This window comes from Polyodon spathula, chromosome 18 (genome assembly GCF_017654505.1).
Source record: "Polyodon spathula isolate WHYD16114869_AA chromosome 18, ASM1765450v1, whole genome shotgun sequence".
Taxonomy (NCBI): Eukaryota; Metazoa; Chordata; class Actinopteri; order Acipenseriformes; family Polyodontidae; genus Polyodon; species Polyodon spathula.
The window spans coordinates 31,534,013-31,560,330 of NC_054551.1; the positions used below are offsets into that span (position 1 = coordinate 31,534,013).

At 36.7% G+C, this 26,318-nt stretch overlaps 1 protein-coding gene across 1 annotated transcript; it reads left to right on the forward strand.

Moving 5' to 3' along the window:
- On the forward strand, nucleotides 1–25,146 carry LOC121331108 (zinc finger protein 644-like). The gene is made up of 7 exons (XM_041278312.1): nucleotides 1–93; nucleotides 5,429–5,479; nucleotides 17,290–20,304; nucleotides 20,692–21,264; nucleotides 22,602–22,727; nucleotides 23,228–23,330; nucleotides 24,185–25,146. The coding sequence occupies exons 3-7, from the start codon at nucleotides 17,304–17,306 to the stop codon at nucleotides 24,375–24,377; spliced, it is 3,996 nt and encodes a 1,331-aa protein (XP_041134246.1). The 5' UTR covers nucleotides 1–93; nucleotides 5,429–5,479; nucleotides 17,290–17,303; the 3' UTR covers nucleotides 24,378–25,146.
- Nucleotides 25,147–26,318: the final 1,172 nt, after the last annotated feature.

Below are 26,318 nucleotides of genomic sequence, written 5' to 3' on the forward strand. Positions count from 1 at the left end.
ATGGCGGCTGTGAAATGGATGGAGGACGATAGCGAACAATAATCAAGTGTAACCACTAATATACATACTGTTAACGTTTTCCGAAAGGCAAAGGTAGGTCTGTAATTACGCTCGAAAATATTCAGTTGTCTGGTATATTAAAGCGCCTCGCTCTGTTTTCAGCACGCCGCGTCTTGTGTTGGTTGGATCCTTGGTATGGAGCTTATGGACACGGCTGCACACGAGAGGTAGCAAGAGCCAGACAGTATATATCGTAAGGTGTTTGTGCGAATGGATTCTGTTTGGATACCATGCAGTACCATGCATGTTTGCACAATGGGTAAACAAATGGACAGATCCATTCCAAGACGCCTGTGCTGTTATATTATTAAGCCTGTCAGCAATCACAAAAGTTTTGAAGAGCTTTTTTGTGTGTGTTTGAGAGAGAGAGAGAGAGAGAGAGAGAGAGAGAGAGAGAGAGAGAGAGAGAAATATCCAGCGCCACACGACTTTGTTTTTATTTGAAGATTTTACCCGTTTTAAATGTAAGGAGTCACTCCTACATTTAAAAAAACAGGTTATTTCATTAAAAGCAATGGAAAACAATACAGCATGTTTTGCTATTGATGCATTTTGAAGCGTATTTTTAGTTAGGATTGACACCTCGTGAGTTGATTCATTCACTGCACATCAAACTTGCTCGGTCCAATTGGGCGCATCACAGTACCAGCGCGTGTTGCTTCTCATCTTTCACACAGACTCTGCAGTTCTTCGTCAGAAGAGACGCAAGTCTACTTCGATTTGACTACTTTAAACCCAAACGAGTTTGCATATGTTTCCAGCGCCCTTGGTGTCCAACTTGATTACTTTTTATCAGAAGTTATGTGAGTGAGGAAGAAAATAGTAGCCATGCCTTCAAATCTGTTGAGTTCTATAGGCAGTTTTAGCTTGCAGAATTTAAATATATTTCCATAATTTTGCATTCAACAGTGCAGGAACATTTGTGAAGACTACAATATGATTATTATTATTTTTTTCCAGTTATTACGGAGCTTTGTGATTGAATATTGTCACTAATGTTTTTGTTTTGCAATTTACAAATGTATTATTTTTTATTTTTTTTCTTAAGCAGATATTTTTGTATTATGTATAGACTATTTGAATATGCAAACATATTACACCTGTTCATTCTATATGGGAAGCCGCTAGTGCTTGAAGTGGAAGGTTTCCTGTAGGTAAATCCTGCCCTTTATACTAGTCCTGTAGGTAAATCGATGCCTTTTATACTAGTCCAGACATGGCATCAAACAACCCGATTTCCATTAATTGCTTGAACCTACTCTCACTGAGCTTTTTGCTGACAGGAAACCATTTTGTACTTAAGATGTGGTAATCAAACAGCCTAATTCTAATAAATAATAATGGCATGTATTTCAGTACTATGCAGACTCTTTTAAATATGTTGTTCGGTTGCAAGACAAGTATCCCATTTTGGTAGTCATGGTATTATACTGCGTGTGTGTGTTTTTTTTAAATGTTATATATGAAACCAGTACTGCAAAACAATGAATGCATGGCAGTGATAATGTTTGTAGGGCCATTGATAAGAACACCTACAATCTGAAGACCTGCCCTTGATAATTGTACATATTTTAAAAACAACATTTACACAGCTTTAACATTTTCGACACTGGCTTGCAAAACAGTATAGAAGTCTAGGAAAGATAACTTTGCTCAAAAGCTCTTATTACAGTAACAGCACCATTATCTAACTACAAGATGCATATAGTAAAAACGTGTATTAAAATGCTAAATGATACCAATCCTGAAAAAATCCCTTGCTTGTGATGTGATGTCAGTTGCCATGGTCTCATTCAAAGCATTCAAGGCAACTATCACTACAGTATAACAGATCTCAAACAATATTGTGTTTTTGGCATTTCTCTCAAGTGTTCATTCACAATTCCTGAGTGCTTGTTTCACACAGTTGTGCACATCTTCAAACCTTAGCTGAACATATTGTGCCCTTTTCCAGTAGGCCCAGTGTTAAGCCATGTTGGCTTGTCGGGTTTCAAGCTGAATGGTTCAGTATAAAGTCAGATTTTGACTAAATAGTTAGAGATTTCCAGAACTTCCACCTCTTTTCACCAAACAGTCCAACTAAGTTTTATTTGTATTGTATTCATATATGGACCTCCAGTCTTTTAACTGGTATAAAATCACATTTAAGTGACATACAGGTACAGGCTGTTATAAGGAGTAAACTGATGGCCTACAGCTTTCTCCTGCTGAATATTACTGTCTACTGTAGGGCTCTCTCCCTTACATGGCGTTTCTTCCATCATTTGAGCCCGTGCACTTCCTTGCAGAGCAAAATACTTTCGAATCGTCGACAAAACAAATAATTTGGATGTATTCTAAAAGTTGAATTTAGGTTAAAATCCTATTTTCTGAAAAATAAAATCAGTTTAGGTTAGCATTGGAAGTTTGTTGCTTCAACTCTCAAGCCGAAGTATGACGTGCAAAATATCGCTTCAGGCACGGAGGAAAGGGCCTAACAACATGAGCCTGCAACTAAATGTTATGATAGTCTACAGAAAGTCTGAGCTGCCTATTTATTGTTCAAACAAACACATTATCTACATGAGGTTTGAAAGCAGATGTTTGGATCCAAACTGATGAAAACTGAAAAAGATTAGATTATATAGCATAGGACTAAATTACTATAATATAGTATTTTAACATATTTTCAGTAAAGGCATATTGAAATATTAAGTGTGGTTTAGTGTGAATGTGAAATGTATCACTGCTGATAAAAAAAAAAGGTTTATATAATTTGTAATTATTTTATAACAGCATTCTGTGAGATTTTATTGCATACTGTATACGTCTTTAGGCTATAAAAGCTTAGCTGATCTGCTACATCTTATGCCCGTCTTGTACTTTAGCAAACCAGAAACCAAAAACCCAGCAAGAGACAGACAAAATTTAGTCATTTATATGTATTTACTTTGGAGAAAACAGTAGACATTATTAGTTCTTTACTTGTGCTGTAAAGCTGATTGTGATCTAGAAATGCAAATCTTTATAAAAAGACATCCCTCTAGAGATCAAAAGTGGAACTGCACAAAAGGGCTCTTTCAAGCAGACATTTTGTGGAATGACACGTGCAGTATTCAGAAGTTCACATCACAGTGTGCCTTTAGTGCATTAGATCTTTATAAAGTGGAGTTATAATTTTCCAACCGTAGAAATACTTTGTTGAGAAATTGGGTAGTTTCTTTGGTAAATGTTAATTGCATTATATTTGTACAGTAGTTGGTATCAGAGCTGTTACTTGATCAATACGTAGAAACATGGGGACCTGCATTCCAGTTAGGGATGCAAAGCTTAAGATTTCCCAAACATTTGCATGACTTAAACTTGGCCCTGGCCCGAAAATGTATGTGGGCGTTGATAGAAAATGAAGCGGTCATAACTGACTTATATATGGGTCATTCCACGCCAACTCAACCAGAAAAGGGACATTTCGTTGCCCGTCTGTCTCAGATTTTCCTAGAAAAATTCACCTGGGGGTTTTCTGACACGTGAGTTCAGAAGTGATACCCGTTATTTTTTTTTAAATTGTCTTTTAAAATTAATTTTGGTCAGCCTAAAGGGAGAAAGGGCCCTTGATCAGAAAAATCACAGTTGGTACAATTTAGATGCTACCATCATGTGTAGCACCTCATTCTACTCGTAATGAATAGAGCTTTTCAGAAAAAAAAAAAATACTAGCAGCACCCTACTCACTTCTGGCAACTTGCCAGACTAGGGGTAACTGACAAGTTTTATTCGAACTTCAGCCTAACGCTTTACCCTGTAGGGAATGTGGGTCCTAAAATGTAAGTATTGCTGGAATACCCTTAGGAACCAGTCTTCTAAATTTTGTGAAAAACATTTGGTTTCAAGCCCCACCACTGGTCATTAAACTCCCTTGAAATTAGAATTTTTGCTATTTGTACCAGGTTTAGGCTGTAATAATTTGCATGGGGGGGACTCCAAAAAATCACCCAAAGATATGTTTGGATAGATGCTGATGAGACCTACAAGCATCAAGCATAAGTTGCATTCGTCATGCATTCAAGAATTGCTTATGGCCACTTTGGTGAGGTTAAAGTACCACATAGTTCTATCCATACTGGCTATTTCTTCAACTTTGCATTCTCTGAGGATTGATCTAGAGGAAAAAAGTAACAGTATGTGCTTCCACTGGCAGTAGCTTGGATCTGAGGGGTTATGAACTTGCATGGGACTTGGGACTTCTTCGTTACGATGGCACATTTGAAACTACCAAAACCTTACTTAGTTGATTCTTCTTTCTCACTTTTGGTTTACCTTTGCAAGGTCACAGGTCGAAGCGGAAATTTAAAAATAAATAAATAAATAGTAGCTATCAATTCTGAACTCGGCATGCCAGAAACCCCCCAGATGAATTTGTCTATGAAAATGTGAGACGGTTGAGCAGTGGCACTGGTTGAGTTGGCATGGAGTGACCCATATCTAATTCCAGGTGCCCAAGGGCAGAGGCATTTGAAATAACACAATAAAGGATTTTCTATGAGAAAAATGAAAGATCAGTTTGTCCTCTAGTGGTCTTTGGTCCACATCACAAAAAACACAACAACAATTGATCACAACAGGCAGTCTGGCTAGAGAGACGCGTAAACCTGAATGCCTGGATGTGTTTAGGTCAGGAATCACCATGCCTGGCAGTAGCCAGAACAGAAATAGGACAGGTTGGGTTGATCAGAAGATGAATCATGAATATGAGGCCCAGATGAATGAACAGTTACAACAGTAGAAAGAAAGCATGGAAAGAAAGCACTGCTTACTGAACAGGAGCACATGTTGACTTGGAGTAAGTGACAGACTCTCTTCAGTGAACCATGTACTTATCCTTTCACACTACCTACTCGGTGGCTCGTTAAAATCAGATTAAATGTCTTCATTATTTTTACCCCACTATTCCTAAGCGCTGGGCTGTATTAATTGTTTATAAAGGCTTTGCAGGCAACCCAAAGCAAGCTCGTTGTTGATATAGCGACCAGGTTTCTTTTTTTACTGTTCACAGGAATATACAGTAGTGGAGGTGGTTGTGTACTTTCTTCCATACTGTAAGTCAATGTCCAAAACCTTTTTTTTTTTTAGCTTCAGCTTTATCTTGAGAATCACTAATCTAATTGATTTGAAACTTGGAATCGACATCCTTGAGACAATCATTGTGGTCATGGTGGGTGACCTACCTGTGCAGAGATCTGGATTGGTGATAAGTCTTTACATGGTGATTTGCTTTGATGTTGGCCAAGGTTACACCTGTAGTGTGTTAATATAGGGATAAGAAATCATTGAATCTTAACAAACTTGTAATTGTATGCATCAGTAACAGTTCTTTCATTTTCTGTTGCAGGTGAGGTTTCAGATGAGAACAAGAAACACGTGTTTTTTTGTGAGTGGACTGGTAAGATTGACATTATTCATTCATTCAGATGCTACAGTGCGCCCTAAAAGTTATATCCTTGTACCAATTACATCACCTAAAATAAACATTTTAGAGCAGTTTAGGGATTGTGGGATTCTTGCTAATGCTGACACAACATTTGATAGATAAGCAGTCACTACAGCACAATGAGTCTTATACTGGGAGCTGAACACCCTTGCAAAAACACAGTGTCTGTTTGTAAATGTTGCACACATTGCAAAGAAGGGTTTGGCGCTCCAGCCCATTGCTTACTTAGCTGGAATGCAATGGACGCTGTTGTCATACACATACCATCACAAATATGTGAAAGAAAGCAAAGATATAACAATGTCCAAAGAGTTGTAACAACATTCTGCAGTCAAACCAACAAAAGCCCAACTATTGTGCTGAACGTGGTCTGTTCATCACTGTCTTGCACAATCCAGAATATACAATGTGTTCACGTCTGGCTGAAAGATTTACCCCAAACTGATGTGGCTTTGCAGAGCGGTAAAGTAGATGTTACAAAACACTTCACACAAAAAATATGTTCAGTCTAATTACAAAAAGTTTTTGCACATTTAAAATTTTTTTTTTAAAAATTACACATTTAAAAAGAAAACTCTTTAGGAGGAAACTAATATATGCAGTGTGGCCCTCTTCACAATCTTATGTTGTCAGCTTTACTACCCAAGGTGCTGCACAGGTGGGGTACCTTATAAACACATGCATCCGTTGGCTGTGTTATGTTCAGTTTGCAACCTCCATATGAAGTATGATTAAGTTGCATTTTGCATTTTAATTTCCCAAAAAGTTATCAGTGTACAGTACATTCCAAAAAAATGGCATCTCTAAACAACTGAACGAGGCAAAGCCATGTTTTGAAGTATTTTGAGGAACCAGTTGAGAAAACCGTGGTATGTAAATAATTATGCCTAACAAAATTGGTGTACCACAAAAACACAAGTTCAGTGCTTCACCATTTGAAATGAAAACATTCAGAGACTACTGTGGATGGAGCTACTGATGGCAGCAAAAAGTAAACATCCATAACATTTGCTGTAGATTGGGCTGAACAGGTTGTGATCACGTTATCTCCTATGAGAGGACAGTCTGTGAATTGTGAATGCAGCACTTTTGAAATCGATGTAAGACTATCCCAGTAATCCTTAATTGCAAAATAAATATATTATTTAATATAGCCCACCGCTACTATCAAAGACTGCAAACTTTTTAATCTCTGAGACTTTTTAATGTCAGTCACAGTGCTCTTTCCAGTTCCAAAATCTTGTGCTATTTTATCCCTGGTAATTACCTTTTATAGAACTGAAAGTATTTCAAACTGTTTTTCAATTGTAAGCACAACTCGCTTTCGCTTTCCTGTAACCATTTTGCATTAGCGCAGTAATCTGGGTTAAGCTGCTGAAGAGCTTCATCATGTTCATCTTTTATTTATTTAAAAAAATGTAGTAACAATCTTGTAATTTGGAACAAAGTTACTTATAAAAAAAAAAAACAACTATGGAATAGATTCCTGTTTTTTTTTTTTTTTTTTTGTTAAATGAACCTTTAAGAAACTATTCTAACTACTAACTATTCTAAAAACACTATACTATTCGAAAATGTGTTGAATATGTTTATAGTTCTATCTCTGCTGACAACTTCAGTTACAACCGTTGTTTGATTGAAGAGGAGATTTAAATATAAACATTTCAATATATACTTTTTTTTTTTTTTTTACTTTCTAGTTAAGTCTTTGCGATGTTAAAACGCTGTTTGCTTATTTAGGGTTTCATTGCTTAGAAAACACTAAGCAGGGCTGTCAGTATACATCATAATGTAATATAAAGAGTGTGTGTATGTGGATATGGATATGGTTTAAATGCTGACACTTAATAGCATTTAAACATTCATAAAAACTTACCAAAAGCACATACCAGCGGCAAGAATAGCATCTGAGTCGGAAACTGCAGTTCAGCGCTTCTGCGCACTTTTTAATTTTTTACAAACGAAAGGTGTAAACAGACACAAATCCAAAACAAAACACTTGAAAACAGCACAGAGCCACGGCTATCCCTGTGCGTAAACCAGGAGCACAACCTACTGCTCCCAGCCTCCCCTAAACGCTTAGCCTGTTCTGGATTGGCAGTCCACTGAACTGTCTTTCTCTGCTGCCTGCTGCACAAACAAGCATGTCTTTGTTCTTTAAATAGTATGTGGCCAGGGGGTCATTGACGATCAATAAATCAACCTGGCAGCATTGCATACTTCCAATTTAACTTCATTTACATGTGGCTGTGAAAAGGGTGGCCATCTTGGCTCCAGGGTGTTCCTCTACACCTGAGCCAACATGGCTGCCAGACACAAAAAAACATATTTTTAACAGTGCATAGCCACTGCCCTGTCACATCATTAAGTACCAAATACAGTTTTCTTTACATTTACTTTTGCAATTTAACAAAATAAATTAAGTTGTCGTAACATTATAGTTAAGATAAAATGTAAAGTAACAGATAGGTGCCAGTTAAAAATGCTCCAAAACAGTGTGAACAGTGGAACTTAATGGGGTAAAGATTCTACAACTAAGCAATAATGAGGTGGTCATCTGCATGAGGTGTGGTCTTTTGTCCAGTTATCTTTTATGTTGCCCATAGGTGGGAAGATAACAAGCTATAAAGTGTCTATTGACAGGAACATGCATTTGTTAGCAAGCTGATATTCAGCCCTGGTGGAACAACAAAAGTTACCTTTCCATAAACACTTTTTTATGGCACGATATGAAGAAGTGCTTGAAAAATACATTCATGAAAATCATGTTTTTTGTGTTTTTTTTTTTTTTAAATGCATAAAAATAAGTCTCAAATAATAATAAGAATTTTGGGCAGGAGGGTCCGGATGAGTCATACAGCTTGGACGGCGCCAGTTCGCGTCCAGGCTGTGCAGAGAGGCCGAACTTTGCTCCCGCGGTGGGTGTTGGAAAACCGGCAGGGATTTATTCTCCTCATCGCACTACAGCGAACCCTACTGGCCAGACGCTGAGCACATTCAGAATGCATCAAAAGCAGGGCTGATCTCTGTTCTCCGGGATCAGTAGCTCGCCCACCTCTGCTTTGCTCTGTTCGGTGTAAAAGCGATTCTGGCTTTAGGTTTGTGAGATCAGAGGACACTCACACAGCCTCGTAACGTCTGTGCTGTGTGGGGACTCGGTGCGCTGAGGAGAAAAAAACATAATTGGACATTTCAAACTGGGGGAAAAATAAACAAACATAATAATTGGTCACTCTAAAATGTAAAAAAATAATAAACAATTCTGTAGACTGACTCGTATTTTGACATGCCTGTAATTTAGTTTATTTGTATAAATGGGAAAGGGCATATTTTTAATGGATTTAAAAAAACAAAATTGTTCTTGATGTGAAGTACACTGGTAACTGACCTTTAAGTGGTTTCCATATTTGTCTTTATTCGCAATCAATTTCTATCAGTGTCTGTACTTGACTTTAGTACCATTGTATACACGTATGACATTTTCAATCCATAAATGAATGAGGTTATGGTGTTTCAAGTGACACGGTTCAAAATATTACATGTTTGATCAATTTAAAGTAATGAGTCTGAAGGGTCTGAGATACTGGTAGCCACAATTTTCAAGGGCCCAAACAATGATGGTACTTCATTTAGATTTTCTGGTTGTCCAATTCTAAGTGTACCACCATCTAGAACGAAGGTTTGCTTCAAATAAAAAATAAAAATAATACTTTACAGAGTACAAACTGTGAGATTATTTAAACACCAGGTACTATTTTCCTTATCTTGTAGTGTCCTAACAGTTTCCTTGCCATAAGGTAATGTATTTTACATTGCAATTAACGCCAGTGCACATCAGCGCCTACCTCCCAGTAGGGATGGAGACCCCTGGCAGCCCTGAGGCCCGCACGGGGGGGCTTGATGTATCGAACCACCTGCAGCCACAAGAGCTAAGGCAAGGCAAAATGTGAATTGAGCAATTTGAAATTAAACGAGTCAGGCTTACTGTTCAAATATTGGCATTATATTGCATCAACTTTACAAATGAATTTCTGATATACTGTTTGATTAATATCTGCACATTCTTTTTACATTTCCTGTATTTTTTAAAGTACAGTACTTTTTAAAATGTCATTAACCTGACTCTAAATCCTTACATTGCCACAGTATGACTGGCATGATTCTCTTCTAGCCACTTGGTGGCAGAGTATGGCCAGTGTATTTAGGTTATGTGTTTTTTTTTTTTTTTTAAATCTGGTTGTGTCAGTGTATCTGGGTATAAATCATTTAGATACACTAGTTCTGTACTGTACATTACATTTTTCCTGTGCACAAAAAATTACTTTTCAATAATATGTATTTGCGTACCCTTCTTGTGGTGCATTGTATAATTAATATTAAGTCAGAATTCTCCATTGTACATTGATACTGTAATTTTTTTGTGTAAAAATATCCATATTACGTTAATAAAGGGACTATACCTAATATTAATATGGAAATAGAATGAAAGAAAAATAAATAAGGCACAATGTTTAAAGTGGGATCTACGTACACTGTATTTTCTGAATGCTCTCATATTCTGCAACAGTAATAGAAGTTAGCTGTGATTCAGCAGTTGACGAAGTGCCCAGCTGCAGCGTGCAGATGCTGAATTAGCTTCAAATTTTATGTCATTTCGGCATCTGCCCTGGCTGGTCAACTGCCCACAGCCACCCAGGCGAAGAAAGATTTTTAACAGATAAATACAAATAGAGAGTGAATTACCTTTTGTTGCCTTTAAGCACAAAAGCACACCACCACCAAGCCACTCATTGCAATGTTTATTTAAATAACTTAAGTACTTTGATCATGGGTTAGATATAGAGGTTAGAGTAAGTGGGGGGGGGACGAGTCAAGAATAAAATGCAACAATGTTTTATTTTATTCTTATTGCAGTAATACAATACAAATTTTGAGTAGAGTTGCGTTGTTTGAATGAGAGATCATTCAATATCAGCAAGAGAATAATAATCACAGTCAAGTTTAAACGTGTAAAAGACACCCAGTTAAATCAGTCAGAAGAAAACGTTTTCTATAAAAAGTTTAGTTTTCGTTCTGTAGAAAATGTTTTTTACACATTCTGGTAGATATATATCTACCAGAACACATTAATGATAAATCAGAACACACAGAGTACTGACAACATACTGCTTTGCTATCACAATATATAAGTGTATCTGTTGCGACCCAGAAAATAAGAAAATCATCCTCTTAATAGTCAAAAGGTGTTGATGTTTTTGCTGTTCATTGAGTTTCAAGACAAATGTGAAAAAAGACATTCATCTTTGGGCTGCAAGAGACGCTAGAATCAATATTACCAAGCCCACAGGATGTGGAAGGTTTTCACATATTAAGCACCAATTAACCGAAATTTAAATTCTGTGCTGCTATTGATTGAAAGGGTAGGGGCAAAAGTTTGCCACTAAATTGGGGCAAAAGTTTGCCACTAAATTGGTAGCAAAGCACCTAAACCTTTGGCATTTGCTATCAAAGTTATAGTTTGAGAACACTTTTGCTCATTAATTTTGCAAGAAGCAATCTTCTTTTTCTCCTGGAGCTTGAAGTGATATTTTAGAAACCTGCTTCTGGAGTGCATAGGTTAGATGCAATTAAGTCCATACTCTGACTGAGCATGCTTGCTGTTAAATGCACACTGAGTGTACTTTGGCATTCAGAACCACTATTATTGATACAATTAGTAACACTCTGATTAACCTGTTTTTTATTTGCATTGCCTAATGAATACTGCTATAGGGGTTTACTGATAATTTGTTAATCAAAGTAAAACCATACATCTAGAAAACAAACTACAGCATACCTCTGGTCCAATAATAGAAAAAAAAAAGAAGTGGGCTACACAGTGTATCTTTTAACGTGTGACATCATAATTATTGAAATGTATACTAAATGGATGTCTCAGCACCAGTAAATGAAACTCTAAAATTGAGCATATAATAAGCAACAACTTGTTAGCAGCTTTAATGAGTGTTGAATCACAGCAAGAAGAAAACTGCTGGTTATTTGCAACTGTAAAAAAATAAATTAAAAATTATCACACATCACGGAAAATCAGGTAAGTTGAGCCTCCGCTGTTTTCTTTCTTATTTTTGCTCTAAACATGTATAAGTAAATTGTAATTGCTTTTAATGGCCAAGTGTGCTTCCATTTTTCCAATCTGAAAAGTTAAAGTACAGTCCCTGGTTTTAAAAGTGTGTTGAATCATTAGATTGAATTACTGTTGCTGCTCTCCAAACCAAATATAATTTCCAATGGCATCCTGGCAAAATAAATATTAAAAAATTAAGCGGACAAAAAATACTAACACTACAGATATTTATATAAGTTTTTGGCAATGATGATGATGGGCTGTAACAATGTAGTAGAGGCAGAAAGAGTCAAGACATGCTGTAGCAAACTATAGATACTTACTTTCCAAACCTTTTAATATCATTTTTTGTTTACCGCTCCTGTAAATGTCTCTCTGTAAATAAATATTCTGAGAGGCCCGACAACAGCAGTCAAACCGAATATAAACCATATTAAATGAAAGAACAGCCAGAACTGCTTGAGATGAAATCTCTTGTACAATAAAAGACAAATTCCAAACTAGATATAATAACTTGTAAACAAAAAATAACACAATTCTACATCCAGAGTTATTAAAATCAACTTAACTAATTGCAAATATTTAGGCAAAGTATTAGAAAGAAAAAAAAAGTCAAAGTATAAACTTTTTTTTTTTTTTTTAATCGCACCACGTTTTTTGCTGGTTGAAAGAAGTTTTGGTTTAAGAAAACTGGAGAGTAACCATCCTTTGAATCCATTTAATTGGGACTATTGTTCTAATGCTTCAAAGTTTGTTGTTTATTCCCCCCTTCACACAACAGTCTGCAAATTAGACCATGTCAACAGTAAGAACAGACATAATCTGCTCCACACACTGGAAATCCATCTGCCAGAGAACTGAATAGGGCTCTTCTCTTGTGAACTTGATGTTTGATGTACTTACCTGCTCTGTAACATGACTTCACTGGAAACCCTTCTGCCAGACTACTGAGTAGGGCTCTTCTCTTGTGAACTTGATGTTTGATGTACTTACCTGCTCTGTAACATGACTTCACTGAACTGGCACTTGTTACCTCTCATCTTTTATCACAGAAAACCTACCTTTTTTATCAGCAAAACTCCCATCAGTGCACCACAGCGTCTTCTGTATTTAAAATGGTACTTCATGTTTTTAAAGGTTAGTGTGAGTTCAGCTAAAAAAGAAAAACTTGAAATCCGCAAAGGCTTGGACATATTTATTTGTAGTCAATTGCAGGATGTATGTCTGTATATTATTATTATTATTATTATTATTATTATTATTATTACTGATGATGATAACAATTATTTTTGGTTTAAAATTAGTAGTTGGAAACTGTTTAATTTCCTAAGCATTATTATTCCTGTCTTTTAATCTTGATCATTCCGTTTACTTTCTTTCCCTTCAGTTGTTTTATGTAGCCAGATTTATATCACCCTGTGGCATCCTGAGAAAACATCTTTAACATTTGTTCATGCAGGGCATTCGCTTTATAATCAGTTTGCTTGCTCTAAGAAGTGCTGTAGAGTTATCACTATCAGCCATAAAAAAATGGGCCATTGTTTCTGTCTTTTTTTTAATCAAATTTTCTACCCAAGCAAAGTCCCCTTCAAACAATGCTGACCATTCTGATCCTGAGGTTTCAAATGTGAGTTTTTCAATCGATCAGCACTTATTCAACCTCCCAGTAGTAAAATAAAACCATGTTTTTAGCTGAGCTCTTGGCTGTGATCCAGCATTTACAAGAATTCCTACAAGTCTTGACTTGCATTGCAAAAAAAAAAAAAAAAAAAAAAAAAAAAAAGCTTTTTTCCTTTTTAAATTATGTTCATTCTAAAAGGCGTAGCTATTGAGTGGAATGCTGTGTGTGTTTCAATTTTTTTTTTTTACAGCGATAAGTTGTTCCCCCATGAAATACACCCCTGTAAGCTTTGGTGGCATCTTTCATCTATCGGGTGCCTGCCACGAGTTTCATCTTATTTTAATATACTGGAACATGCCTTCCTTTACAAAGCATTGAATGGACAACATTCAACAAGGCTTGTTCCGAACTAAAAAATAGGGGTCGATTTGGGGTTCCAGCAACTGTAGTACGTTTGTCTTTTAGGCTGCCACATGCCTCATGTAGGATTACTTTGAAACCCTGGATATTAGAAAAAAAAAATAAGACAGTTTCCAACTACAATGTTAAATTTTACACAAAAAAATAGTAATAGAAAAAGAATAGTATGTACAGGAGTGCAGTGAAACACTGAAAATCAATAGGATCTGCTTTTTACATTTGCGGGTTCACACTCCATTCTTAACAACTTGCCAAGGCCTGTCCTGTAATCACCCGATGCCTTCTGGGTAATAGAGACCTTGTGCTGCTGCATGTTACTAGTAGCTCTTAAAGGAACTTGTGTAAGTCATCACTAACATTGTTAAGCAACTTGCCTAATGGCTTTACAGCAGACAACTGCAGTAAGTACCGTGAAATTATTATATGGTTGCAAAAGCTGTTTTCCCAGATGAAAGGCTACAGATAATTTGAACAGGTGTCATCTAGAATAACAGCCTAGTTGCTTCTGCTCATGACACATACAATCGAATGTACAACCCCATTGTAATGAGAAGATGTATTACCATGAAAATTGGTTTCATGAGGCCTGTCTTGCCCTTTTTCTAACAACCTAAAACACCATTGCAATCAGGAAAAGAAAAGTAAAGACGTCCCAACCCCACACACAATTTCCTTTTTAGCATATAAACTGTTGTTAGCAAACCCTGTTGTGTTTCTTCTGATTTTAGTTTTTTTCCTCATTGCTAACTACAGATTCCTATTGAATAATATTCTGAATAGTTCATTTGTTTTCTTTGGGAATCTGGAGGTGTCGGCTTCAATAGCTGTCGTGTTTGCGCAATGCTTTGAAGTGCTTGCACATGAATGGTGTTACAAGCTCCCATTGCATTGTATAGTCGATGGCTCCTATTACCAGTACATTAAGAACTTGTTTAATGTCATAAAATTTATATAATATATATATATATATATATATATATATATATATATATATATATATATATATATATATATATAGCCCATATCGCCTGTGTGTGTGTGTGTTGGCGCTCTCTTCATAACAAAGCAGCAGCTTCCTGACTCATTTGGACATGGAAGGCTGACCATTCCCAGTGGTACCTCCCCTGCTGTGACATGGAAGCTGTCAGTTGTGTAGAAAGTCAGTATAGATGATAGTTTTCCTTTGTCTTGTGTGGCATTTTGGCTTTTTTCTGACACTAAATCAACTTATCTCTTAAGTCCTAAATGGCACGTTTTGGTTTGGAAAAAACAAGAAAATACTTGATCAACTTTCAGAATTTGATTTAGCCCAAGAATTATCTGTTTTAAAAATCCAGGCTGCCTGCTTCTTCCACTAACTTAACACCTATTAAAATAACAGCATGTGGTGACTTTGATGCAGACCATTCATTTTGATCTCAATGGTATGTGTACCATCCCTCAAGACCTTCAATCAAGGTCATAATTCAGTAGAATTATTTATTTTCTTATGCGGATGTACCCTAATGGGTAAACCTAAAACTTTAGGGATACAAACTATATAGCAGACCGATTTATGTGTGATTGTATTTTTATGGAACATGTTATATTTCTTGTGACTTTTCCATTCTCATGTATTTCGGTTTTCCATCTTAGTTATCAGAATGTTATTGTGATTCTAGATCTTTTTATTGGGTTATTGGCAGAATGGTTTAAGGTAAAGGTGATTAAGGTAAGAATTGTGTAAAATGGATACTTGTAAATACTGTAGTCATTTCTTTAAACAAAAAAGTGTGCTGCAAAGGTTTGCTGACAGGAAGTTTATATGCTTTTATTAAATGACCCAGGAAGCATGCTCTGAGGAATAACAGAATAATTATGATAATATGCAATTATCACCTATTTTTTTCTGCTGTAATCTCAAGATGTAGTGTAATGTGGGTGTTGCAGCAAGTGCTGATAGTTTGCAAAAATACTGACATTTGAGGTTTCCAAGTCAATAAGATTTCTTTGTTTTTTATACTGTAGTAGTGGTCTGTAACTATCTTTACAATATGGGGTGAACAGCAGACTTTCAACAAAAAATGTGCATGTGTATCACAAGGTGGTGCCAAGTCATTACCAAATTTTAAGAGACCTGTGTGAAAACGTTGATTCAGGTCCATGTTTAGAATCGGGCTGATAGACAAGTGTTTTCAACCATTTTAAACATGTTCTACTCAGGATTGTGTAGAAAAATAAAATAAACAAAAAAAATTCAGGGTTGTATTTTCTGTTGTCTGCATACACAAAAAGGTTAGAAAAAACTCAAATTTATCAATAAAAAGAGATTTGTACAAATGTTCAGCGTCAACTGTTCCATATGGAATCAGGATGTAAACTTGTACAGGCTTTTGAAACAGAAAGCCTGTTAATGAGCTTTATAATTTGAGAGCAGACATAATATTCTGATAGCTTGCCACCCTGCTGTTCAGAGGGTACCAGTGAAATTTGCTTTAAATGCGAGGCGTCTGTTCTTTCTCTGAACCCCTAGCACCAGAACAGATGGGTAGAATGTGGAGCACGGAAGGTTTTACCTCTGAGGTGGTAACAGTGAAGCCACTCATTAACACTGAATTTACCACTTCGTTAGCAACGTTGCTTCCTGTTGCGAAAAGCTAGCATTGGATGTCAAATCGACTGAGCGTACATTTGTCTAGCTGTATGATTATAACAAGCTTGGACATTTTTAAACACAAACATTGATTTCAACCACCTTGTTTCATTTTAAGGCTTGAGTTAAATTAATAGATTACATTATGTCCCCTCATTTTTACTGTGATTTTTTGTTTTTGGTTTTATGAAGTACTAAAAGACTTAAAGTGATTTTTTTCAGTGTTTCACTACACTCCTGTACACACACACACACACACATATATATATAATATATAATTTCTTTGTGTAAAATTGAACATTATAGTTGGAAACTGCCTTATTTTTTTTCTTCTAATAAACAGGGTTTCAAAGTAATCTTGGTAGAGATCTGTGACATCCATATTAAATCTTATTTTTAAAAAGCTGTATTTGTTTTTTATAATCATTAATGTTTTTGTTTCAGGTTTTTCACACCTGTTTGTATGTGCCCACCTCTTAGGTTCTGAGTATTTAACACAAGCGCTTCATGCTGGGAACTGTTTTAGCGCCATTTTAGAGTGATAAGATGGAATACCATCTCATTGGAGGTGTGTTTTGTTCCCATGGAAATTGGTCAATTTTAGCAACAGCTGAGAGTTTTAAAGGGAGAAGGAGGAAGGTTGTAACCCAAGGTGTGGAATCCTTATTCTCTTCTCAATTAAAGTCCCCGCTAGAGTATTGAAAGCTAACAGCAGGATTTGTTATGCATGGAAATGGGGAAAATTGGTGTTGAATAATAATGGGATTGCCATCTGTAAATCTTATTTTGAGGAATCAGAATACTGCACACAAGGCCATTATTTATGCTCAAGAATATTATTAACGTGTAGTCGACCTATTATTCAGGTGCAGAGTGCCTCAATTCCACTGACCAGAGTGTGTCATTTACTTATGTTATGGTCCAGTCCATTTATTTGTTTTTATTAATGTAATCTTTTTTTTCAGAATAAACTGTAAGAATGGCTGATTTGAAGGAGAATACAGGTGCTAATGAGGAGACCAATTATGACTGTGTTAGTGACTGTCTGAATGCAATACCAACATCATTAAAGAGTCAGGCATCATCAAGGAAGAACAATACTTCAAGTCTGCCTGAACAGCTGTCCGGGGACAGTTATGAAAAAGCCTTAAATGGAGCCCAGCCATCACTATTTGTACATAGTGGTGTTCCTGCTGTTTCTATTGAAGACCTCACCTTGCCTAAAGGAGCTGTTGTTAATGGACCTGTTTCACACTCCACCTCGGATAAGCTTTGTGTCCTGAAGAAAGGCAGTGTTTCATTAAGTGCTGTCCAACCCTCAGAGCAGCCTGCTAAAGTTTCAAGCCCTCAGGTTTCACAGAGAGTTCATGAGCTTAAGGTTCCTACTCCGCCAGCAGCTCAGAAAACAACACAGCAGCCATTGATGTTTTTTGTCCCCAATATAGTGCCTGTCCAAACTCTGAGTGGTGCCAACATACAACTACCTAGTGCAGCTGCCACCGAGTCTGAGGTGGAAAAGGCAAGTGGAGATGAGGAAAAAGCAGAGGAAAGACCCATCGGTGAAACAAAGACAAGTGAAGAGATTAAAATTAGGAATACCAGAAGAGTGGAATGTGCAGAGGCATCTTCAGAAAGCTCCTCGGATGAATTTGACAGCGACCATGACCTCAACTGGGATCCTCAGAAAGAGTTTATGCAGTTCCTGTTGGACGATAACGATCACGATTTGGAGAAGGAGGTAGGTGTAGCCCCCCAACCTACTGGTGAAAGGAGACGAAAGCGCAAGATGGATATAATCGAGATGGAAGATCTTTCTGAAAATAACTATTCTGATGTACATTATCCATCCAAAAAATCTAAAGTGGTGGATGTTTTTGAATATGAGCCAAGTTCTGCCAACCATGTTTCTATTAACAAAGTACACACTTATAAAAAAAAGCCTGCAGTGCAAACATCCATGGATTCTCAAACAAACTTCCCCAGTGAGACAGTAGAGGCGATCAAGCAGCTTATTTTCAGCTCGCCAGCAAAGAAATGCCGTGATGGAAACAACACTGTTAAGACTGACAAGTTTCCTTTTGTGGGAAACAAGTTTTCAAAGAAAAAGACTGCGCCATCACCAGTCTTAGGTGCTGAACAAGAACCGTCGTTTTACCCGTGCACAAAATGCAATGTTAACTTTAAGGAGAAGAAGCACTTGCACATGCACATGATGTACCATTTGGATGGGAGCACCCAGTTTCGTCACGTGGATGTTCCAAGGCCCTTTATATGCAAAGAATGCGGACGCTCTTTTCGTGATCGCAACTCTCTACTGAAACACATGGTTATCCATCAGGAGAGGAGAGAGAAGCTGATGGAGGAAATCAAAGGTCTAAAAGAACTGCAGGATGAAGGCAGGAATGCAAGATTGCAGTGCCCACAGTGTGTATTTGGAACCAATTGCCCCAAAACATTTGTTCAGCACGCTAAAACACATCAAAAAGATAAAAGGTACTACTGCTGTGAGGAGTGTAACTTCATGGCAGTAACCGAACATGAACTGGAGTGCCACAGAGTTGATGCCCATGCTGCTACAGTGAAGCCCACATACATAATTATACAAAATCCGCAGACCAAAGGTGAGAAAAATGTAACGGCGAAGTACGATTTGCACAGTTCACTTAAAAAATCAACAACGTATACTTGTAAAATATGCCCTTTCAACACATCAAGAGAAAATGTCCTTAAAAAACATGTTGAGTATGTACATCAGCAGCAAAACTGTGAAACGTCGAGAGCTGCCATTGAGCAGCAGAAATCCATAAGTGAATTCAAGAAAGCAGGTACCTACAGACTACAGATGAGTCCAAAATACGGTTTGGAGACAGACATTTTCAGAAAGGTGCCCGAAAGGCCATCTTCATCTGGTAGTTTTTCAGGACTCCTTAGAAAGAATTTAAATAGACGTAAAGCAAGGAAAGGGGCAATCAACTCATTGGCAGCTAAATGGAGTCAAAGCAATTCTAAATCATCTTATTTACAAAGAATTGACAAGCAAAACAAGCTATTCCTTCATCAGCAAGCTGGAGAAACTGATATGACAACAGGGTGTCTTTACAGCGATGCAGAAGAGAACCACAATGAGAGAGAGAGAGAGCGACAATATGGAAACTTGTTTCCATTAAACCATAAAAAGCGAAATGCTAAGCCGAGCTACACTAAGCTGCTTGTTTCAAACGAAGAAGAATCCAGTAGTTTCTTACCCGGTTTTGATTCTGATCAGAGCGTAGGGGAAAGGAAGGACTTGGTCGGCAGGAATTTAGAAGAAGGAAGTTATATAGGAGAAGATGTTTTGAATTCTGACAGCATCCTTGATGATCAGTATCCAGATGTTGTTCAGAAAAAGACTGCTGTGGTTTTACATAAACTAAATCTACGTGTGAAGGAGGAGAGTGATGATTATTATTATGATGATCCTGCAGAAGACAGCTTTGAAGACACGTATGACTTCAGTGACTATACAAGCGAAGCTACAGCCAATTTTCTAGACTGCAGTGAAAATGAGCAAAACCCTTACGCTAGGAACTATTTTATCCGTAGGCAGCGGAGCCCAGTGAAAGGGGATAGGAGTTTGGATAACCACTCCATCAGTAATACCTATGAGAACGATAGCGAAACAGTACACACGTTTAAAGTGAAGGAGGAATGCATTGAAACGGAAGTTTGCTCAGAAACTCAAAAATCTGTTTTGGTGCCGCACAATAATTCCTTTTCAGATTTGGATTTGACACCGTTTTCTGTTGAAAGTAAATCTTGCCCTTACTGCCCTGCTGTTTTTGAGTCTGGTGTTGGCTTGTCCAATCACGTCCGAGGGCATCTTCACAGAGTGGGTCTGAACTATAACGCACGGCATGCTGTTTCGCCTGAGCAGGTAGCATCACAAGACAGAAAGCCACGTATCCGAAAAAAGCTTGGCACTATAAGGCGAATTAAAAAAGGTAATATTTTTTTTCTGCTTTTTGTTTCCCTTGTTTTTGTTTTCATTTGTATTCATGGGCCAAACTATACATTGTTTTTCAATTAAATCAAAGTGGGAGAGTTAGCACACAGTATTAAATTAAGTGGGACATAGTGGGTTATTGGATCTTGGTTAAAAGATTGATAAGCCATGCTTTAATGTCCGTGCAAGTATTAGTACTAGCAACGATATTACTGGTATTAAATGAAAATAAAAATAACTTTATCTGTGCATAATGCAGACTGAAATGGTTCTTGATTATATGTACTTAATTTCTGCTCTGTGCTATGTAACAAATGTGGTCTTTTTGTTTTTTTGGCCCGAATGGATTCAAGGGAGTTAATGTTGTGGTGTTTTGTTTTGATAGCGGAGAAGTCTGAGTCACAAACTGAACACACATGTCCTTTATGTGGAGGATGGTTTGACACAAAGACTGGACTGTCCAATCATATCCGAGGTCATTTAAGAAGGATCGGTCAACCAAAACAAAGTGCAAGTAAATCCCCTGTATGTATTCTAAATGAGATTATGCAAGACAAAGAAGAATATAAAAACATAGTCAAGATTATGAACAAAAAACAATTCTTATCGAAACCATACGTTTCTCAAAAGTTTGCCACCAGCGACGGCCTGTTCCTGTCGCCCACTGGAATACCAGTTAAAATTCACCATGCCAATCAGGAAACAAAACCATGGGGCACATCTGCATCTCAGCATGAAGAGCAGAGTCTGGACAACAAACCAAACGAAGCTAAACCAGTCAAAAGCCCTCCTTCAAGTTCACTGATTGAGCTTCTGAAGAAGAAGAAAATGGAAGAGGAAAAGGACATGAACCAGAACCTCTCCCACACAGCGAGAAAGCGACTCGCTGGGTCTCCTTCCAGAGAGAATGTTGTAGCCCATCATCATCCAGTGAAGGTGGATCTAAACTGGCAACCAGGTAAGGCTTTTTAGAACATTATCAGGTCAGATTTACTAAGCTTATGTAAAGAATCTGATAGCACAAGTATGTCTCAGGATGTTCATTTGAGGGCTCAGGCATAACTTCTGAAATAGGGCCGTTTTTTCACAACAAAAATCTTGGTCCGTGTACCAAACGTACCGTATTCATGGAATGTGTCTGGCGCGAGAGCAAAAGAGCAAACTCAGTAAATCTGGCCTCATGATATTTTCTTAATTTATAGTCTCAAAGTTCCCTACAGCCCTTTTTTTTTTCAGGAAGTGTGTTGGTGGTTTTTGTTTCCTTGGAAGACATTTGAAAAAGACTTTTGGTCAAAATGTTGCTCACTGCATTTTAGTTTTTTTAGTATTTCTAAATGTAATAACTATTGTTCTTCACCTTACTGAATTTCAAAAAAATTGTTAGCGGAACACGTAGAATACAAGCAAGACATGTTACATCTCAAGTACCCGGTAATGATTCTCCATATGATGTTCTTTTCTTTAACACAAAGACACGAGGAGCAGAACAGAACAAACTAATCTGCATTACTCTGTGAACATTAAATGTAATGAATGTTCAAAAGCCCTAAACAAAGTGTTTTGTTTTGCAGCTGTTTTGTATATTTTAACACCTCTGCAGCCTTCGTCATGTAGGTAATGTTAAAAGTGCTCTGCTTCATTCTTGGAATGGATTGGAAGAGTTTAAAAAGAATTACAGTTTTTAAAAAAGTGTTTTTTTTATTTTAGAGGTACTGTGCTTTTGTCTCTTGGGTTCCCCCACCTCCAATGTCTCGTGGGTTTAAACAAATAAAGTTCAATAAAATAAGAGAGAGGGCAATCACGATATATTTACTGTAATGTTAATCTATCTTTTGAAATTCAAATGAAGTAATTGCATTGTTCAATGCAGATTGTGTGATTTATCTGTTATGCTTGCTTATCATTTTATCATGCTTGTCGAAATAAAGGGGAACGCAATTGCATGCTGTCTTTATTTACAGCAATGAAAGATGTCTTCCAGATATATACAGCACCTGATTGAGCTATTAAAGGCAATATCCTTTGAATCGCTTGTCTGATTTTGGAAAACTTTGCATGTAGTATAAAACAATGTTTTGTAACTGGTAGAGGTACTGACATTTAGAACTACCTGACCTATAAGGTAAACTAGCTTTAACAGTGTCTGAAACAATTAATTAAAAAACAATACTATCGTTTTCCTGACAGATGTCTGTCTTGGTGTGAAACTAAAGGAAGCTGTTGTTTTCTAGCAGTCTTCGATATATGTCTCTGTCATTGGTTACTGTTGGTTATTCATTTTTTCTTTTTTTACAGAAAAGGGTGAACTTAATAAGAAAATCTGCGTGCATTGCAACACAGCGTTTCCTAGTGCAGTTAGTCTGTCAAACCACGTGCGAGCTTATGCGCGGAGGAAAAGGGCTGCACTTCTGGATGGAACAAGTAAGACTTTTATAAATCAATCTTATCAAGTAAACCTGTATTAAAAGACCAACTGATTTCATGATGATCCCAACTGGACACTGGACATTGAGCAACCCTTCAAATTGCAACTTTGTTCTCTCTAAGTGTTGCTGCTGTGTCAGGTCCACCCAGAACATGGCTCTGGTTGCTTTTCTTAATTCATCCATAACTAAATTACATTTTCAAGTAACAGGTGATATCATATACTGTAGAATGATCGCCATCTGCTTACAACAGTCAGTTGAAATTTGAAATTGTAAGTGCAGTTGATCTGTTGTTGAATTGGTGTCCTATTAGTGATAGAATTTCATTTTTTATTTCTGAATCAATCCCTTTTGCAGAAACTGGCATGTGGTAAAGGAATATAAGAACATTATCACTGTGGATGGAAATGGAAGTGACAACACTTTAGATCTAGAAGATTGTGTAAAACATATCTATTACCTGAAACATTGTTTTATTGTTTTTTTTTTTTTTAGCTTATGACTGCAAACAGAGGAAACCCAGATCAAGGCCTGGAACAAAAAAAAAGATTTTTCCATTACCTCACACAGCTGATGAAACCTACAGACTAACTTGCAGGTATAATTTTTTTTATTTCTGAGTTATTTCTGAATGTTCAGTTTTATAATGAAGGTGGTATAGATGCTGCTAGAAGTAAAATAAATAATTCACCGATTCAGGCCTGTAGAGATTTATACACTTGTATCAGGAGTAAAGATCTAGTCAGACCTCAGGACATTTGGTAAAGACACCTTACAGATCCTTCTCAAGTGTTACATGGAATTGTAGAAGTACATTACAGGATGTTGCTAGAGACCCGAAGGATGGGCCTGCAGCCGGAAATATACTGTACGAATGTGCACTGTAGGAGGAAACTGTAGGGCCCAGTCTTCAGTTTGAGCACCAAGGGAGATCATGCGGATTAAAGCTGTTCAACAGGGGCTGGCCAGAATATTAGAAACACCTGCTGACAGAACACTTTCAATGGGGTGGTGGGGGGTGGGGGGTTAGGCCCATATGTCCAGGCAGGGTGGCCCTGGGTTTCACATGCCCAGTCTGCAAGGTGTAAATTGTTCTGGAGTGAACGTTTCTTAATAATTGCTGCCTCTTAGTGGCACTATTCATCTGAGAATTGAAACATACAATTGTATTTTATATGACAAATAAATCAACATGTAATACATGCAATGTAATACGTGTAATATATAATACATGTGGCAGGTGTTGTTTTTTTTTTGGGGGGGGGGGGGGGGGGGGGGTGTTTTTTTTTCGAAACCCTGTAATCAGTTGATTTTACAACCTCGGTATTCCTTTTATATTTATTTTTGTGTTCAACCTTTACGCTACCTGCTATATGTATTGTACAGGGAAAAAAAAAAGTTTTTGTCACACATGGTACATATTATTATGGTCTGTTTATAAATGTTGTTTAGGTTCTGTGACCTAGTCTTCCAAGGTCCGCTGTCTGTCCAGGAGGATTGGATCAAACACTTACAACGGCACATAATGAACGCAAGTGTCCCACGAACTGGTGCTGGCATGGTGGAGGTGGCATTGCCACCCAAAGAGGTGTCTTCAGTACCCGAACATGCAGCTCCTTTACTGGTGCCACAGGCAGCCTTGTGATTTAAAACAAAACTGAAAAACAATGTTCTGATCCAAAAGATACGGAATATATATTTTATAATGCATAATCACTAACACCCATTTTTTATGTCAACATCTTGCTATAATTCATTAAAAAAAAAAAGAAGAATGTGTCATATTTATCCAGAGATTAAATAAAATAAGAACTTGGTCTTGAGTCAAAACTGTCCCATCACTTCTGTATTGCTGGTCATTTGGGGTTTTTTTCGCTGAATTTTAGCAAGGTTCCAAACACAATTTAAGGATAGTCATTGATATAATGTTTTTCTTTCCAATGGTACATGTAATTCACTGTGTGAATCCACTACCAAAAGAACAATCCATACCTCAAATCATATTCTGTGCGTAGCCAGTTATAGTAAATACTGTTTGTATGTATTAGGTCAGTTTTGCATGTACTGTAAACAGCCTTACACTAAAATGGTTTAGGTAGAATGATGGTATTTTCATACATGGATAACAGTATTAAACATTACCTGTAGAGATCATTGTAAATGCTTTAAAATATTTTCAGAAAATAATCTTTACAATAATTTGAGATGGGTGCCACACCCACTAGAACCAGGGTGACTCTTATTGGTTATCTCATCATAACTTAACTATCAAAAACAATGTGAACATTTCAGTCGTTTTTCTAGCTAACTGTTTTCCAGTAGTGTTTTATGCAACGAGAAAGCAGTTAAAAATGTAATTCAATTTTACACGTGAGATCCTTTTGTAAATATAAAACTCGGGAGGACTGTTTTTTTTATGAAAATGATTAATATATATATATATATATATAATATATAATATATATATATATATATATATATATATATATATATATATATATATATATATATATATATATATAAGCTAATTAAAACTGAGACCTTTTCTGTAAAGTTGAAAAAAGTTAAATATTCATGCCTATTAATAATTGATACAAATAAGTTTGTTGGTGAAATTGTATTCTGTCTTATGACATTGTTCAATAACGTAGTTGTTATTATTAAGAGTCCTGATGTAAAACTACCTTATTTAAGCTGATTAACTGTGTCAGGGTGTGTGCTGATAAAGACATGCTGAGAATCTTCTGCAAAAAGCTTTTTATTATTATTATTATTATTATTATTGCAAACACATGCTAATGGTGCTGACAATTATTTTATGTTACATTTGCTAAAGAATGTTTTTAGTTTTAATAATTCTAAAAAGTTGTGAGTTTCTCGGTATTGAATGTAATGGAAGCAAAGGTAAACACATTTGTTTGTGTTAATTTCTGGATGTAATGGGATACGAGTATGTGCTGTGTAATCATTCAGCTTGTCGCTGTAGATAATAGCTGCTTCTGCTGAATAAAAATGTGAATTGGGGAAATTGTTTCATTTTTTGCCTCCTGCCAAGGGTGTAACTTGATGTAGTGAAAAACTAATTTTACTGTATTTTTAGAACAAATCATTAGTTTCTTGTTAATAAAACTATTGATTTAAAGCATATTTAAATGTTTTGATAAACGTAAATGTGTATATTCACAATGTAATTCTTGAGTTACTTCTCAAATCAGTCTTGACAAGTACATGCCATATCTGTATACTATTATAGCGTAGCTATTTAAAAAAAAAAAAAAAAATTAATTAACAAAAATATTAAGCAAAGGGACAGTTATCCGAAGAAATTTTCTTTTATAGCAACCAATTGTCTTAATGGACTCCCTAGTATTTTCCTGTATATTCTAACCTTGCAAAATGGGGTACAGATTCTTCTTTTGAGCAGATCTGAGTCCCAGGACTGAGTTGCAGGGGCTGTTCATATCAGGATTAAGTTGCACTCGCAGAGCTGTGAGGGGAAGCTGTTACAATGCCAGCCTGCAGCCACAATCCAGAATCGCCAAAATAAACAAGTGCAGTTTGAACAGTGGTAACTACAATTAGTTAA